Genomic DNA, 17,837 nt, shown 5'->3' with positions numbered 1-17,837 from the left:
ACAGCGCCTTGCTGAGCTCTGACGAAGGACGGCTTCAAAACCACAAGAAGCAGGCTCATGGCTGTCTCCCCACCCAGCCAGGGTCGTGTGCAGAAAAGCAGGAGAGTGTTCCATGCACATGCTCCCAGTGGAGGGGTCACCGCCACCAAGGATACCCCTCTATTCCTCTACCCCAGGAGGGAAGGACTCTGTCGTCCAGTTGGCACCCCCAGGACCACCCAGGTGAGGAGGCAGAGCGCAGTGGACGGGCTGTCCAGGCATCTCCCAGCTCATCGTGCGGCAGATCAGGAGCACATCCAGTGTGAGAGCACACGAGACGCGAGCCCTCTGTCCCTCCTTGCTGCCCGTGCAGATCCCTGCAGGAGGTAACGCTGCCGTAATGAGCAACGGCCTCCCAGACCTCTCTAACGCATAGCCTGCCCCGGCAGCCCTGACGCCACACAGCCGGCACACAGACGGCCCTCGAGTGCACCCGAGGACACCTACCCACGCTGGTGATCCTCTGGGAGCTGAGGTCGTGCAGCAGGGCCTCGACGGCTGGGTTGTGTCTGGAGTACAGCTCGTACCGGTTGATGCCAATGTGGAACTTGAGCCAGTTGGGATAGGAGTCCACGGCCGCCTCCCCGGTGGAGAGGAATTCTGCACCTTCAGCACCCACGTGCGGCCTGCAGGGAGAGAGCGAGGACGAACATCAGCACGGAAAGAACTGGCCCGTGAGCCGCAGGACGGGGAGAGGCCCCCGACGCCAAGGTTTTTAACTTTGGGTTCAAGCAAGTGCAGATGTGTCGAAGGCGCCTCTGCTTACAGAGGGCCCTGCAACGTCTGCGCTTTCTTCTGTGGCTGCTCTGCTGCCAGCTAATAACACGGTGAAAGGCCTGTAATTCTTACTCACCCCCTGGAGACGCCACAGACAGCTCTAACTACAGCAAAACTAATCCCGGGACGTCAGCGCTGCCCTGCCGTCCCCGCCACGTCTGTCCCGGGGTCACCGAAATGGCCCAACCATGACCTCGGCTGAGGGTGTGAGGGGCTGTGGCCCTCCCCTGGAGTAGAGGGGAGAACCTACCATTCACCCAGGCTTCACGAAAACCACAGACACACCCAGTCTGTCAGGAACCTTCCCCGACTCTCTACTGTTGTTCCAACAACCAGGGGCACAATGATGCAAGAGGCTAAATTTGATTTTAATGAGAGCAGCCTTGGGTGGGGAGAGAGGAAAGAGGCAGCACTCTCTCCAGCCCAGGCGGCCTGTCCTCACGTCTCTGGGGTCAAGGGACCGTTCTGGAGGAAGGACAGACCCTCTGTCTGCTGCTGGGCTGGAGGGAAACGCGGAACTTGTCCCAGCTCGAATTCATCTAAAGCTGAGGTGCTTTCTGCCCAAGCTCTGTCCTGCGGTGGACAGGGGAGGCGGGCTAGGATCCACTTCCTGGCCACCCGCTGCTCTGGGCGGCCGTCTCTCCCTGTCGAGAGCCACAGCCCAGGCTGCTGCTCTGGTTCTCAAATTTCCAAGCATTTCCTTGAACCTGACCAGCAGGCAAGGCCCAGAGGCTTCCAAACAGCCAGTGTGTTTAGACAGAAGACACTGGGCCTGGCCACATTTCAGGGAAGAAGGGACTTTCAACCAGATCTTTTGGAAGGCTGGTCTCCCCCTCTGCTGCTGGGGTAACCTTCTGCAGGTAGTTGCTTATTCTGGCCTTGCCGTGGTTAACGTTCCACCGCTTCGGGTTGTAGCATCTGCTTGTTTTGATCTGTGCGGCCGAGGGAGGGGCCGGGGGGTGGGGAAAGGGCTTAGCCAGGACAGTTTAAAGACATGTTCCTGGCGTGGCTTCTCGCCCTTTATGGAGCCATCATCTCTTTGCAGCCAGCACACCCACCGCCCTTGCTGGGTGGGCCCCTTGGTGCACCTCACGGCTGCCAGCAAGCCCCTCTGATAATTCTGCTCCAGCCACTGGGTTTAAAAGACTCAATAGGCACATCCAGACCTTCTCCAAGGTGCCCACCCAGAGCACCCTCGCCAAGTGTCTCAAAGCCCGGCGGCAGCCTGCTCCTTCCCTCACCAACCCATTCATTCATTGCCTGACCCCATTTCCCAAGCTGGTGTCCAGGGCTGGCCAGGACTCGCTTCTAAAGGGCGCAGACTCTGGCTTCCTCACCAGCAGCCACAGGGCACAGCTCCCGGACCAGCCGGCAGCCCCTCCCAAGCAGGAGGTTATTCTGGAGACAAAGGCAGTGCCCTGAGGTAGGCGGCCGCCTCCTCCCGCACCACACTCCCCGCCCGGCCTCTTCCATGGGGGGCGGCCCTTTGGGGCCCCTGAACCTCTCTGCGCCATGCCTTGGGCTCACGGCTCCCTTGGGGGTGGGCACCCGCCAGCCCCCACTCACCAGTCCGGGTTCTCCGGCGCTTTGGGGCTGAGCCTGGTGTCGCCGTTCACATTGAACAGGACGTCGTCCTCCGTGAGCGGCGGAACCGCCACCCGGTAAAGCGGGTGCTCGAACAGCCTGGCCAGGAGGGAGGCGTCTCCGCCGGGGCCGGGGGGCGGCTCGGACCGACGCGGGCCGGGGTCTCGCAGCGGCGGCCGGTGCGCGGGGTCGTGGGGTCTTAGGGCGCCGCCGGGATCCCGCCCCCGCAAGGCGCGCTCGGCCGGCTCGGCCGCCGGCGGCAGTTTCTCCAGCGAGTGGGACGAGAGGTTGGAGGAGGGGTCGGAGCTGAAGTCCTGCAGGATGCGGAGCGTGTGCTTGTTGGGCCAGCCCGCGTCGCCGGCGGCGGAGGAGGCGGCCGGGGGCTCCCCGGGGCGGCCCCGAACCTGGGCCCAGCCGGGCGCGGCCACCTCGGCGGCGGGCTGCGCGCACGAACAGCCGGGCTCCCCCGAGGGCCGCGCGCCGCGTCGCTCCAGCCTGGGCAGCAGGTCCAGGGCGATGTGCAGCGCGCAGGCCACCAGGAACACCATCAGGATGAGCACGCGGAACCGGCGCACCAGGATCATCTTCATGGCCGCGCGGGCCGGCCCGGGCCTGGAGCGCGTTCTGCCCGCGCCCCTCTAGCTGCGGCTGGGCACGAGCGCGGCGCCGCCTCGCGGGTCAAGGTCCATCGGTGCCGGGCGGCTACCAGCTCCGGGGCTGTCCCCGGGCCCGGACCGCGTGCGGGGCGCCCGCCGCCAAAGCGCTGGGTCCCCGCGCCATCTCGGGGCCGTCCCCGCTCGGCCTCTCCGATGCGGCCGCGCCCTCAGCCGGGGAGCCCGGGGGTCCTGGTCCGCGGAGCCGGGCGCGCGGGGGGCGGCGGGGGCCGCAGCAGGGGGAGGCTCGGCGCGCGCAGCGGCCGGCGCGGGGCTCATCGGGCGTGTGGGTCCATCCCGGCCGGGGCGCGACGGGCCTGGGTGGTGGCGGCGGCCGCAGGCGACCCGATCCTCCGCGCGCTCCTCTCCAGGCGCCGGGCGGGCGGGGAAGGGGCGGCTCCTCCGGGCCGGGCTCTGCTCTCACGCCGCGCCCGGGAGACCGGGGCTGGGGGGAGGCGGGCGGCGAAGGGCGGAAGGGTGGGCGCGGGGAGCGGCCGGCGGGGTCCCGGGCAGGTGCAGCGGCCGCCCCGAGCGCAGCTCCCCCCGGCCTGGCCGAGCCTCTCGGCGCCCCGCGCCCCGGGCGGGCAGATATCGAGCGCCGCGGAGCCGCCCCCCGCGTCAGCGCCCACAGATTGGCGGAGCCGCCGCCCCACGAGTCACGGCTGGGCCCGGGCCGGCTGCGCTCCCGCTCTCCTTCCTCCTCCCCTCGGCCGCGCCCCGCGACGCCTCTGCAGCTCCGGGCCCGTAAGGAGAGGGCGCCTCCTGCCCGCGGTTTGCAGAGGGAAGCGGCGGAGACCGGGAGGGCGCGCTCGGTTCCGGCCGGGCCAGCAGCTGCGGCCGAGTGTGGGGGGCTCCGGCCTGGCCGCTTCCTGGGACCCCCTCTCCCGCCCGGGGCCGCCAGCGGCAGCCTCTCGGCTCCTCCCCAGAGGAGCCCGGGGCCGGGGCCCAGGCCAAGTCCCTCCCCGGAGCCGCGGGGCGTCTGCGCCGCCGGATGAGCTCCCCGCCGGGCGGCGACCCCGTGCCCCACGCCCGTCTCGGCAAGGAGGAGGCGGAGGCGGCCCCGCGAGAGAGGCCCGAGGAGCGACTGGGCCTGGACCCAGGGGACGCCAGGGCAGCAGAGCTCCCGGCACCGGTCCCACCCGCGCTGCCCACCGGGGGAGGCGCCCGCCTTAACCCTCCCGGCGCCGGCCCGCTGTGGGCGCTGAGAGGGGCTGGTGTGATGGGGGCGCCTTCCTGCTTGGGGCCGACGGGGGTGAGTGCAGGCGTGTGCGTGTGCGCATGTGTGTGTGCATGTGTGTGCGTGCGTGCGCATGTGTGTGCATGTATGCATGTGTGTGTTTGTGCGTGTGCATGTGTGTGCGTGTGTGTGCATGTGTGTGCGTGCGTGCGCATGTGTGTGCATGTATGCATGTGTTTGTATGTGTGTGCGTGTGTGTGGATGTGTGTGGGTGTGTGTATGGATGTGTGTGCGTGCGTGTGCATGTGTGTGCGTGTGTGGATGTGTGTGGGTGTGTGTATGGATGTGTGTGTGTGTGTGTGTGTGCGTTGTGTGGATGTGTGTGTGCGCATGTGTGTGCATGTGTGTGCGTGTGTGTGCGTGCGTGTGCATGTATGCATGTGTGTGTTTGTGCGTGTGCATGTGTGTGCGTGTGTGTGGATGTGTGTGCGTGTGTGTGGTTGTGTGTATGGATGTGTGTGCATGTGTGTGGGTGTGTGTATGGATGTGTGTGTGCGCATGTGTGTGGATGTGTGTGTGCGTGTGTGCGTGTGTGGATGTGTGGGTGTGTGTATGGATGTGTGTGTGTGCATGTGTGTGGATGTGTGTTCACGTGTGTGCGTGTGTGTGTGGATGTGTGTGTGCGTGTGTGTGTGCATGTGTGTGGATGTGTGTTCGCGTGTGTGCGTGTGTGTGTGGATGTGTGTGTGGATGTGTGTGTGCGTGTGTGTGTGCGTGTGTGTGTGCACATGCATGTGTGTTCACATGAGTGCGTCTCATCGGTCACCCACACCCAGGGGAGCCGTGCTTGTACAACCAGCTGGTGCCTTCTGCAACCAGCAGCTTCTGGTCGTGCAGCCCCCCAGTAGGGAATATGAGTTAATGTGGATGTCAGCCTAAGATGTAGTCAGGGAGGTAAGTGTGTGGGAGAAGGACACATCCCCTGTCCCTCAAGCCGGCTGCTTCCCCAGTGCCCAGACTGCCTGGGCCAGCAGCCTCTCCAGCAAGCCCAGGCGGGTGGGCTGGGAGCAGGGCCTGGGCCCCTCTCTTACTTTCACAGGCTGGCTGTGTTACCAGGGCCCTCCCTGCCCTCTCTGAGCCTCAGTTTCCTCTGATGTGAATTAAGGGCGTTGAGCCCATTGTTCCTGAGGAATCACTCATCTCTGAGCCTGGCCCATTGCCTGGCATTCCGTGGGCACCCACTGGATACTTACAAGGGGAGAAGTTGTTCCAGTCCGGCTGGTCCGTGGAATCCATGCGTCTTGGGCCATCTGAAGTGAGTGAAGGGCGGGGTGCGGCCCACCTGGAGCTGGACTCGGGGCTGTGTTGGGTGGGGCGGTGCGACCTGGAGGGGGGCTGCCCCCTCAGCAGACAGCTTCAGCCCTGTGAGTGGACCTCATCCTTCCTTCCTTCCTTTCGCTCACATGGACAGCGCATCTGTGTGTAGACAGGGCCACCGAGAGAGGCCAAGGCGGGTGAGGAGGAAGATCCCGGGTGTGAGGGGAGTCCTGGGGGAGCAGACAGCAGGGACAGAAGCCTGTGGCGGGAAGGAAGTCTTGGCCTGTGTTCTCCCAGCAAGAGTCCCCTTGGACTTGGAGTTCTATTGTGTCTCAGGCAGACATGGGGCTGAGCAGACCCCATGGAACACTATTATCCAGTGCGGGGGGCCTCATGGAGGTTCCCTGGGCACTTACTTTGACTTGCCTCCTGCCTCCCACTCGTGTCCCCCCCCACCCCCACCCCCAGAGTGGTTTTTGGGAGCCCGGCTGCCATCTGGACCCGTGTGCACCACTGGACGCCTCCCTCCCTCGCACAGGGTCTGTTGCCCCTTAGAACAGTGGCCTCCACCTCACCAGGTCCTTCAGAAGCGCCCCCTCCCTGCCCCGCCACTGTTTTCCCAACAGCACCCGCCGTGGTCTGACCTCTGCTCCTGTTTATTGTTTATCTCCCCGAAGCACAAGCACTCGAATAAGGTGGAGCCTCGTTCAAAGTTCCGCCCGGGGCCAGGCACAGCGCAGGCTGTCAGAGGAGGGACCAGGAGTCCACAGGCTGCGGCGGCGCGAGACAAAAGTCGGAAGACAGGACCCCGCTAAGGAGTGAGGAGAGAACGGCCAGCCCTCCGCCGGACCCTTCTGCCTGGTGCCTTTGCTGGGCTCTGAGGAGGAATTTGGTGGTTCAGTCGGCCCATCCTTGGGCACCGTGAAAACAAAGAGAAAACAGACACACACAGATACACACATAGATACACACAGAAACACACACAGATACACACATGCGGACACAGATGATACACACATAGACACAGATATATAGACACACATAGATACACATGTGGACACAAAGAAACACACATGGACACACACAGACATACCCATAGATACAGATATATGCATGGACACACAATACACAAACACACAGATGATACATACATAGATATATGGACACACACACGGACACACAGATACACACATAGACACATATGGACAGACACATACATAGACACAGACACATGTAGACACACATGGACATACAATACTCAGATGGACACACAGATAATATACACATAGACACAGATCTATAGATACACAAAGACATACACGCAGATATATACAGATGCACACATAGACGCAGATACACATGTCATCACACATGGACAGACACAGACACACACCAATACACACATAGACATACAAAGACACAGGTACACAGACACATATACACACAGACACACATATATACACACAGACACATATACACACATATATACACACAGATATACACAGAGACACAGATATACACATAGATACATGGACAGATACACATTCAGATACACACATAGATGCACAGAAACACAGACACATAGAGACACACACACAGCCACACAGGTCCTGAGCCTCCCTGGGCCCTCCCTTGTGCAGAGGCGGAGGGGCCGGCTGTCGGGGAGGGCACCTGGAGAGGACACACGGCCCCATCAGAGACCAGGGAGTGGCTCTGGGAGCTCTTTTCGTCCAAAGGGGCTGGAGCTCCAGTTAGCCAAGGTGAGCGCCAGGTGGTGACAGGGATGACTGGGGCCGGGCAGGGAGGGCCGCCTGCTCTGGGTGGGGGTGAGGGGATTGCTGTCTTAGACCGCGTGGTCCGGGAAGGCCTCCAGACGTGGCTTTGCACGGAAGCTTGTACCTGAGGGCTCAGCCCCTCGGAGGCCTGTGGGGTGGAAATGCCAAGGCTGGGGCGGGGGCACGTCTGACCCTCTGCGGGGAGAGAAGGCCTGTGAGGTGGGCATTGTGTGAGGGGCCAAGTGGCCTCTGTAAGGTCTGCAGGTGGGGCCAGGCTGTGGGCTGTGTCCTGAGTGAGGGGGCCGTGGGAGGGCTGGGGACAGAGGGACGACCTGGGTCTTGGGTCGGGAGAGGGGCCAGGTGGATGGGTCTAAGGAGGGCTGAGGGCGGGGCAGGGAGAGCAGCTGTGTGGTGAGGACGAAGGGAGGTCCGGCCAGAGCCCTCGGGGAAGGGCTGTTGTCATGTGGATGTGCTGCGAATTAGGAAAGTTTGTGGATTGCGAGGCCTCAGTATGCAAAACCCTGGGACAGATGGGCCCCCCAGGAATGAGGGGGACAGACGGGCCCCCCAGGAATGAGGGAGACAGACGGGCCCCCCAGGAATGAGGGGGGCAGACGGGCTCCCCAGGAATGAGGGGGGTAGACGGGTTCCCCAGGAATGAGGGGGGCAGACGGGCTCCCCAGGAATGAGGGGGGCAGACGGGCTCCCCAGGAATGAGGGGGACAGACGGGCTCCCCAGGAATGAGGGGACAGACGGGTTCCCCAGGAATGAGGGGGGCAGACGGGCTCCCCAGGAATGAGGGGACAGACGGGTTCCCCAGGAATGAGGGGACAGACGGGTTCCCCAGGAATGAGGGGGGCAGACGGGCTCCCCAGGAATGAGGGGGCAGACGGGTTCCCCAGGAATGAGGGGGCAGACGGGTTCCCCAGGAATGAGGGGACAGACGGGTTCCCCAGGAATGAGGGGGGCAGACGGGCTCCCCAGGAATGAGGGGGGCAGACGGGCTCCCCAGGATGAGGGGGGACAGAAGACCCCAGGGCTGAGGACCAGACCTGCCCCCCGGCACCACCAGACACCAGGAAGGCACCTGCTGCTCTTAATTGAAAGTCTTGGTGCAGCTGGGGGCGAGGAGGATTCCTGGGGAAGCTTCATGCCGCAAGATGGAAAAGTAATTCTCTCTGCACCCTTCATAGGCCTTAAAGTTGAGACAGACCCCGTAACGAAAGACAGATAACAAGAGAAAAACAGAAGCTTGATGGCATGTATTCCTTGGTCAGCACGGGACGGACTCGGGGGACAGACTATGTCTCAAAGACGTGGCTTGGAGCTCAGCCTTAAAGACCACATTCGACGGAAACAAAGAGAAAGGATGTGGAGAGGGGCCCAAGAAATTACCCCAAACTGGGGTCAGGCCTTCTCCGTGGATGAGCGTCTCTGGTGACTTACAGCCGGCCTTCTGGCCCGGAGAGGGGGGCACCCTGGTGAGTGCAGATGCCTGCACGGATGTGACTTTCTCTTACAGAAGAGCAGCTTCCACTCTTGTTTTCAGAATTTCTCCTGTGGTTGCAGTTTCTCAAAATAAGCAGCTCAAAATAATGCTTATGCCAAAGAGGCATATTTTGGGGTGGCATATTCTGGTCTGCTCTACGTGGAAGCGGACAGAAAAATGGGGCAGAGGCTGGGGAGGGGAGCGGGACCGACTTCCAGTTCCCAGACCCGAGCGAGGGAACCTGAGGCTGAGCTCTGGACCCTGGGGTCTGGAAGGGGTTTTCTGAGGACACTCTGGGAGTGGGGGGAACAGCTGCCTCCTCAGGTTTCCCCCAAGGGATCCTGCCTGGGGAGACCTGAACTGGGCAAGGCTTGGCAGCTGCCCTGCCAGGAGGAGGGAGACAGGGCTACAGTGGGGGGATGCAGGGTCGCTGGGGTCCCACCCGGGGGTGCTGGGACCGGCCAGAGGAAGGAGGAGCTTTCCAGGCAGAGCATGACCCCGCACAGGAGGCAGAGACAGAGTCTCTGAGTGTCCCCGTCAGGTCCCTGGGACTGTGGCAGGGGAAGAAGCCGCAGTACCTCCTGCCCTTTAGGACAGGAGAGGTTGTCGTCCCAGCATTGCCCAGCAGCTGGTTGGAGCCCAGGGCTCCTCAGATGAGCCAGCGCCTGAGCCCTGAGCTGCCAGCTGGCCTGGCTGGAGCCTCCACTGATCTTCCCAGGAGAAAGAGGCCTCCGTGCGTAAGTAGCGAGGTGTAAGAGGAAGCACAGAGCCGTGTCGCTCGTGTACGGAGGGGAAAGGAGGAAGACTGCATGGCCGCGCAGGGGATATTGGGACAGAACTGAAGGAACTCGTGCAACGCTCATCTGTGAAGGGGGCACCACGATGTATGGACAAGGGTGGGAAAGAGATGCTGGGCCATAAAGTTTGGGGTGCATGATGGTGTGGAGAAGGCCCTCCTGGGAGCTGTGGCCAGAGGGGTGTGCAGTCCGTGAGCAGATGGAGCTTTACGTGCCTCCTGCCTCCTCCCAGGGGCCCCCCATGACTCGCTGAGGCCCCATCAGCAACAGGATGATGGGTTTTCTTTCCCACACAGATTGGGGATGTCCCAGCCTCCTGGATGCCCTCCTGGGGTGGAACAGAGGCGGGCACCACAGCCCAAGAGCTGGCGTTCTCCCTGCACCTCCACCCATGCCTTGGCCTGGAGTGGCCCAGCAGAGGGTCCAGGTGGGGGTGCTGGAGGGGCCCACACAGCTCAGGCCTGGCACCTGCACCTTTCTGGATCCCACGATGTTTTGCTAAGGATTACTCATCCAAGACCTACCCGGAGGCTCCGGAGCTGTTTACCACAGGCCAGCTCTGGCCGCAGGCTATTCTGGGAGCCTGGGGGGCTGGGAGGAGGCTGGGGCTCTGGGTGGCAGGAGGAGGAGAGCCGTCTTGTCCTAACTGAGCGTCCAGCGAGTGCCAGATGCCGCGCCGTGTGCAATTCTAATCCTGGCCTGTCGAAGCCAGAACAGGACAATATTCCTTCCTCCCCAGGCCTCCTGCTTGGCTGCAGATGCTGACGGTTATGGGCCTGGCTATCGGGGCTCACAGGGGAGCCGGGAGAGCTGCTAGCAGGAGAAAATGTGAGCTCTGCATCTGCTGGGCTGGGTTCGAGGGATGTGGGGTGGCTGGGGAGGGTTGTGCTGGTCCCTCCAGCTGCTGTCGCTGGCCGGCCGGCCAGTCCGCCCCAATGCTGGACTCCTGGGCGATCCATTCCCCACCCACCGTCTGAGGGTCTTTGAAAATAGAACTCATTTGTTTTCATTAAAAGCGAACGATCAAGAAGCTGAAAACAGAAGAATAAAACAATGTAAAAGCTTGACTTTATTTTGTATCCCTCAAATACAGGATTCACATTCCATTACACATGGGGTATCCCCAACACTGACTATATATTCTGATGGTCATAAAAATGTCAAGAAATTCCAAAAGGCAGATAATCTAGAGTCTGTTCACGGCATCTACACACACACACACCTGTGCGCAGGCACACAAGCACACAGTCTACAGCTTGTTCGTAGACACAGTGTGGTAAAATGAAACAAAAGCTGGCTTTAGAAATATTTCTACCTGGGCCAGGGGCAGTGGCTCACGCCTGTAATCCCAGCACTTTGGGAGGCCGAGGTGGGTGGATCACAAGGTCAGGAGTTCGAGACCAACCTGACTAACACGGTGAAACCCCGTCTCTACTAAAAATACAAAAGATTAGCCAGGCGTGGTGGCACACACCTGTAATCCCAGCTACTCCGGAGGCTGAGGCAGGAGAATCGCTTGAACCCAGGAGGCAGAGCTTGCACTCACTGGAGTGCAGTGAGCCAAGATCACGTCACTGCACTCCAGCCTGGGCTACAAGAGCGAAACTCCGTCTCAAAAAAAAAAAAAAAAAATGCAGCCTGGAAATTAATATCACAAATAAGAACACTCGTATGTAATTTCTGGGTTATGAAGGAGAGCTAAAGGGGCATCACAGTCTGTGTTAAGTGAACGTGGATGGAACAGCACCTGCCGAAATCTGGAGGATGCCCGGCGGCGGCGCTCGGAGGCGTGGCAACCACATTCATTAGAAAATGATAATGACTGAAAATAAATGAGGCAGCACGATGGCCCATGCCTGTAATCCCAGCACTTTGGGAGGCCAAGGCAGGTGGATCACCTGAGGTCAGGAGTTTGAGAACAGCCTGGCCAACATGGTGAAACCCCGTCTCAACTAAAAATACAAAAATTAGCGGGGTGTGATGGCAGGTGCCTGTAATCCCAGATACTCGGGAGGCTGAGGCAGGAGAATTGTTTGAGCCCAGGAGGCAGAGGTTGCAGTGAGCCGAGATCCCACCACCGCACTCCAGCCCGGGCGACAGTGTGAGACTCTGCCTAAAAAAAAGAAAGAAAAGAAAAGAAAAAAGGGCCAAGCTTTCAGTTGAAGAAACTGGAAAAAAACAATAAAACAGGCCAAATAAGGAAGGAACAAATTCATACAGAACAAACCAAAAACCAGGGCAAAGGAGAACCAAATGAAGCTGATGAAGAAACAAAGATGCTTCCTCAAAAGACGCAGAAGCTAGTTTGTGAGATTAAGGAGAGAAAAGAGAAAATTAGTGCTGTTAGGGGTGAGAGGGGACATGAAGTAGGACTTTGTCAGAGTCCCAGAGAAAGGTGCCATCCAACACCCTCATATTCAACCAACACCCTCATATTCAATCAACACCCTCATTTTCAATCAACACCCTCATATTCATTCAGTCAACACCCTCATATTCAACCAACACCCTCATATTTAACCAACACCCTCATTTTCAATCAACACCCTCATATTCAACCAACACCTTCATATTCAACCAACACCCTCATATTCAATCAACACCCTCATTTTCAATCAACACCCTCATATTCAACCAACACCCTCATTTTCAATCAACACCCTCATATTCAACCAACACCCTCATATTCAATCAACACCCTCATATTCAATCAACACCCTCATATTCAACACCCTCATATTCAACCAACACCCTCATATTCAACACCCTCATATTCAATCAACACCCTCATATTCAATCAACACCCTCATATTCAACACCCTCATATTCAATCAACACCCTCATATTCAATCAACACCCTCATATTCAATCAACAACACCCTCGTATTCAGTCAACACCCTCGTATTCAATCAGCACCCTCATATTCAATCAACACCCTCATATTCAATCAACACCCTCATATTCAACACCCTCATATTCAATCAACACCCTCATATTCAATCAGCACCCTCATATTCAATCAACAACACCCTCGTATTCAGTCAACACCCTCGTATTCAATCAGCACCCTCATATTCAATCAACACCCTCATATTCAATCAACAACACCCTCGTATTCATTCAATCAACACCCTCATATTCAACCAACACCCTCATATTCAATCAACACCCTCATATTCAACCAACACCCTCATATTCAACACCATCATATTCAACCAACACCCTCATATTCAACACCATCATATTCAACCAACACCCTCATATTCAATCAACACCCTCATATTCAACCAACACCCTCATATTCAATCAACACCCTCATATTCAATCAACACCCTCATATTCAACACCCTCATATTCAACCAACACCCTCATATTCAACACCCTCATATTCAATCAACACCCTCATATTCAATCAACACCCTCATATTCAATCAACAACACCCTCGTATTCAGTCAACACCCTCGTATTCAATCAGCACCCTCATATTCAATCAACACCCTCATATTCAATCAACAACACCCTCATATTCAATCAATCAACACCCTCATATTCAATCAACCAACACCCTCATATTCAACCAACACCCTCATATTCAACCAACACCCTCATATTCAATCAACACCCTCATATTCAATCAACACCCTCATATTCAACCAACACCCTCATATTCAATCAACACCCTCATATTCAATCAATCAACACCCTCATAATCAACCAACACCCTCATATTCAACCAACACCCTCATATTCAATCAACACCCTCATATTCAATCAACACCCTCATATTCAACACCATCATATTCAATCAATACCCTCATATTCATTCAACACCCTCATATTCAACCAACACCCTCATATTCAATCAACACCCTCATATTCAATCAACAACACCCTCGTATTCAATCAATCAACACCCTTATATTCAATCAGTCAACACCCTCATATTCAATAATGCTAATGGATTGGTTATTTTTAGAGAAAAATTCAAATTTCCAAAATGGACTGAAGAAATACAGAAGCATCTCTAACGGGAAAATCCAGAAATCAAAACACTCCAAAACGGGAAACCTTTGAGCGCCACGAGACCACTAAGTAGAAAACTCCTCAGGTGGGTCACAGTCAGAATCTCGTTTCATGCATGAAATCTTTAAAAATAGTGAACAAAGTACCTTCTGTGTGTATAACGTGTATATGGGACATAAATAAGTTTCATGTTCAGACTTTGGCCCCATCCCCCAGATACCTCATTATGTATGTGCCAATATTGCAAAATCTGAAAAATCTGAAATTTGAAACACTTCTGGTCCCAGTACTTTCTGTACTAGAAAATGGAGCTAGGCCAGGCACAGAGGTTCACACCTATAATCCCAGCGCCGTGGGAGGCCAAAGGGGAAAGATCACTTGAACCCAGGCGTTTGAGGCTGCAGTGAGCTACGATTGTGCCACTGCACTCCAGCCTGGGTGACAGAGTGGGACCCTAATTCAAAAAAAAAAAAAGAAAAAAACCCACTGAGCTACGGGTACCCCAATCACCATCAGAGAAGCAGGGTGCTCCAATATTTACCCCTAAAACAGAAGCCAGGCCAGACAATTTCACTTGACATTTACCAAACATTCAAGAAACAGATATTTCCATGTCACAGAAGTCGCTCCAAAGCAGAGGAGAAAATGGAAAGTTGCCGGCGGTTTCAAGAGATTTCTGTACTGTCGGCCACAGAGGAGGCATCTCACCTACACCCCGAGATCACTTCACAGACTAAAGAGAAGATCATCAGACTATCCAACAGGTGCTGAAAAACCACTTTGCAAAATTCAACATGCCTGTTAAAAGTCCTAGCCAACCACGAGCAGCAGGAGCTCGCCTTTCTCTACTGGGCGCATCCGCTAAAGTCCGCGAGTAGCAGGAACTCGCCTTTTTCTACTGGGCGCATCCACTAAAACGTGGCGTCCCCAGCAGTCTTCTGTTACAACGAGGACACGCTTCTAAAATCAAAAGCCGGTCATGGTTCACTCACCTTGAAAAGTTTCAGGCCCCTTTTCCCTTCACAGTAAGCCCCTGGCCCCAGCCGTGGCCTTACCGCCTGGCTGCTCCTCTCAGCCTCCTTTGCAGGGTCTTTGCGTCTCCTTTCCAATCTCCCAGCTCCTGCCACTGGAGCTCTCAGCATAGTCCCAGGCCCCTGTGTCCATCCTTCCCTGGCTGAGCTCCCACAGACCCAGAAATTATGAGCCGTGCACTGGCAACCCCACATTTATGTCCTGAGGCCGGACCTCTCTGCTGAGCTCCAGGACTCTCTGCTTGGATGACTGATAAGAATCTCAAACCAGCATGTTCCAGACGGAAACCCTCCCAACACTGTTCCCTTGTGGACCCTCCTGGTCTAATATTTGCTGAGGCCTCGAATCATGGAGTCGCCCCTGACATACCTCCTGTTAATGCAGTTTCCGAAATGCATCCCCTAACCAGCCCGTCTCGTCGCCTGCACTGCCGACTGAAGTCACCGTCACCTGGATTCTCGCAGTAGCCCCCTCCCACACAGCACCAGAGAGATCCCAGTGGGATGAACAGAACAGTCCGATGTTCCATTCAGAGCTCTTTGACTGCTCCCGGCTCAGAGTGAAACCCAAAGTGAAGGACGTGGCTGCAGGTCCACCCCTCAGGACCTCCCTGGAGCCTCCCCACCCACCAGGGTCCTCTCCGTCCTCACCCAGCCTCGTTTTCCTCACAGCCTCACCGCCTGACACCGCTTCTGTGATTTTGTTGCATCTCTATGCTACGTATTTTCCCGTGTTATTTTATAGTTATTTTCACCGAATCCCACCAGGCAGGAGCTGGAGGAGGGGGCTCTGTGCATTTGCCTCCCTACTCTGGGTTGCCCACCTCGTCCTACACAGAAAAACTCAATACCCGCCAGGCATCGAGAGAAAATAGCTTATTTTTGTCCTTTATCATGGAGGAAAGGGAAGTTACAGTCATGATTTTACAAAACAAAACGATATCCTAGAATTTACAGAAGAATCCCTCTTTCCTTCATGGAAAAGTGCAACAGATTCACAGAGCTGTGGAGTACTAGGCGGGGATGCAACAGATTCACAGAGCTGTGGAGTACTAGGCGGGGATTATGCGCTGGCCTCAGTCGTAGGAGCTGGGGTGGTTCACATTTCAAAGACTCAACAGTCTGTGGGTATTAAAAATTAGTTATTGGCGGCTGGGCGCAGTGGCACACGCCTGTAACCCCAGCACTTTGGGAGGCCGAGGCGGGCAGATCACCTGAGGCTGGGAGTTCGAGACCAGCCTGACCAACATGCAGAAACCCCGTCTCTACTAAAAATACAAAAATTATCCGGGTGTGGTGGCGTGTGCCTGTAATCCCAGCTACTCGGGAGGCAGAGGCAGGAGAATCACTTGAACCTGGGATGTGGAGGTTGCGGTGAGCCGAGATCACGCCACTGCACTCCAGCCTGGGCAACAAGAGAGAAACTCTGTCTCAAAAAAAACCAAAAATTAGTTAGAAGGAAGTGGGTCAGATGTGGCCCCTACAGCCCTCAAACATAGAATTCTTAGGTCTCTACCAAGAAGCTACTTACAGCAATGACCAGACTTCTAGGCCTACATATTAGTTATATGAAAGATTCCAAAAACAGTCCAGGGGCCAGGCTCACGGGGGCTCACACCTGTCATCCCAGCACTTTCAGAGGCCTAGGGGGGCGGACTGATTGAGCTAGGAGTTCGAGAGCAGCTGAGGGAACAGAGGGAGACCCCATCTCTACAAAAAATAAAAACATGAGCCGGGCGTGGTGGCGGGCGCCTGTAGTCCCAGCTTCTCAGGGGGCTGAGGTGGGAGGATCCCCTGAGCCCAGGAAACCGAGGCTGCAGTGAGCGGTGATCACACCACCGCACCCTGGCCCGAGCAACAGCTGGACCCTGTCTCAAAAAAAACCCAAAAAACAAAACAGCCAGACCTCTGCTTTCTGACCCTCGTGGGCCCTGCGAGGCCGCAGCCTGAGGGAGAAGATGCCCAGGGCTGGGACAGCCGCACCAAGTTCCTGCCGGTGTTGGGGAGGCCGATCCTGCCGGGGGCCCCGGAGAAGGCAGAGCAGAGGGCACGGCACCCAGGGATACAGCGGCCCCACGTCCTGCGGATGCTACTCGAAGGGGCGCTCTGTGCCCTAAGGAGCCCTTGAAGGCAAGGGGATGGGCTGCAGGCCACCGAGCCCCAAAGCCACGTCCCCAGACCAGACAGCCCGAGGAGCTGGAGGAGGAGGGAGGAGCTGGCCCCACAGCAGACGGCACTTGGCGTGGCCGCAGGCTGGGCCGGCCTCAGCGCTTTGCACGCAGAGTCTCAGTGAGTCTTTGCTACAAAGCACACGTTGCTATTATTGTGGTCACTATTTTTACAGAGAAACTTGACCTCTTCACCAGCCTCACCCACTCAGCCCTGTGCTGGGTTTAAGCCGTCTTGGAATTCTGGACACTCAGGAACAAGAAGCCCACATCTGCTTTCCGGGGTCCTGCCCTTCCCTGGGGCTCCCCGTGCTGGAGGCAGCAGGTGGGGTGTGGGAGGTACAGGCCAGTGCTGTGGGAGGGGCGGGGCTGAGGGTGGGCTTGGAGCCAGCGCACGGGGGCTCGGTCCGGCTTGTCCCTCACCAGCCAGACGGCACCGGGCATGTCAGGGAATCTCTCAGAACTCAGTTTCCTGCTGTGGGAGGGAGCTGCTGGCTCTCACCTTGTCGTGAGAACTGAACTAGCTGCCGTCTGTGGCCAGATCATGGGGCTCTGAGTCCTCTGGTCACTGGGGCTTGGCCCTGACCTCCCCTTCTGTCTCGTGAAGCTGTCGGCTGGGTGGAGACACAGCCAGTTCAGTCCTCTCATAAGCCTATGCCCAGCATCTGCCAGGGGCCAGGTTCTGGGCTAGAAACCTGGCACTGGGAGCCCAGGCCCCACTCTCGTCCTGGGAAAGCTCCAGCTTGGGAAAAGCAGGTGGGAGACGCAGATTCTAAGTACCTGACCGAGGGACGCCTCGGGGATGTGAGGGAGGCCGGGCACCGTCCGTGGAGGGGCCCTGTGAGCGGGCCCAGCAGATAGACGGGGAGCACCTCCACGGAGGAGACGGAGGCCCCCTGCGAGGGCCCTGTGGCTTGTACGGCTGCTGGTGCTGGCTGTGGGTGGTTTGCCGGTCGGCCTGGCTGTGGTTCTCGGCGGCCACTTGGAAACACGTCCTTTCTTAT

The 17,837-nt window shown here is 57.4% G+C and overlaps 1 protein-coding gene across 1 annotated transcript in view; it reads right to left on the bottom strand.

The window, feature by feature from the left end:
* FAM20C (FAM20C golgi associated secretory pathway kinase) overlaps nucleotides 1–3,617 on the bottom strand; it is a 67,562-nt gene extending 63,945 nt beyond the window's left edge. Inside the window, exons 1-2 of the mRNA XM_024241259.3 lie at nucleotides 2,383–3,617; nucleotides 487–665 (exon numbers count right to left, since the gene is read on the bottom strand). Of these exons, the coding sequence (XP_024097027.2) occupies nucleotides 487–665; nucleotides 2,383–2,990 (787 nt within the window). The 5' untranslated portion in view covers nucleotides 2,991–3,617. The remainder of the gene's footprint in view (nucleotides 1–486; nucleotides 666–2,382) is intronic.
* Between the last annotated feature and the right edge of the window lie 14,220 nt (nucleotides 3,618–17,837).

This window comes from Pongo abelii, chromosome 6 (genome assembly GCF_028885655.2).
Source record: "Pongo abelii isolate AG06213 chromosome 6, NHGRI_mPonAbe1-v2.0_pri, whole genome shotgun sequence".
In the NCBI taxonomy this organism is placed as follows: Eukaryota; Metazoa; Chordata; class Mammalia; order Primates; family Hominidae; genus Pongo; species Pongo abelii.
Note: the sequence above shows the minus strand (reverse complement) of the source record. Positions and strands in the feature narration are given on the sequence as shown.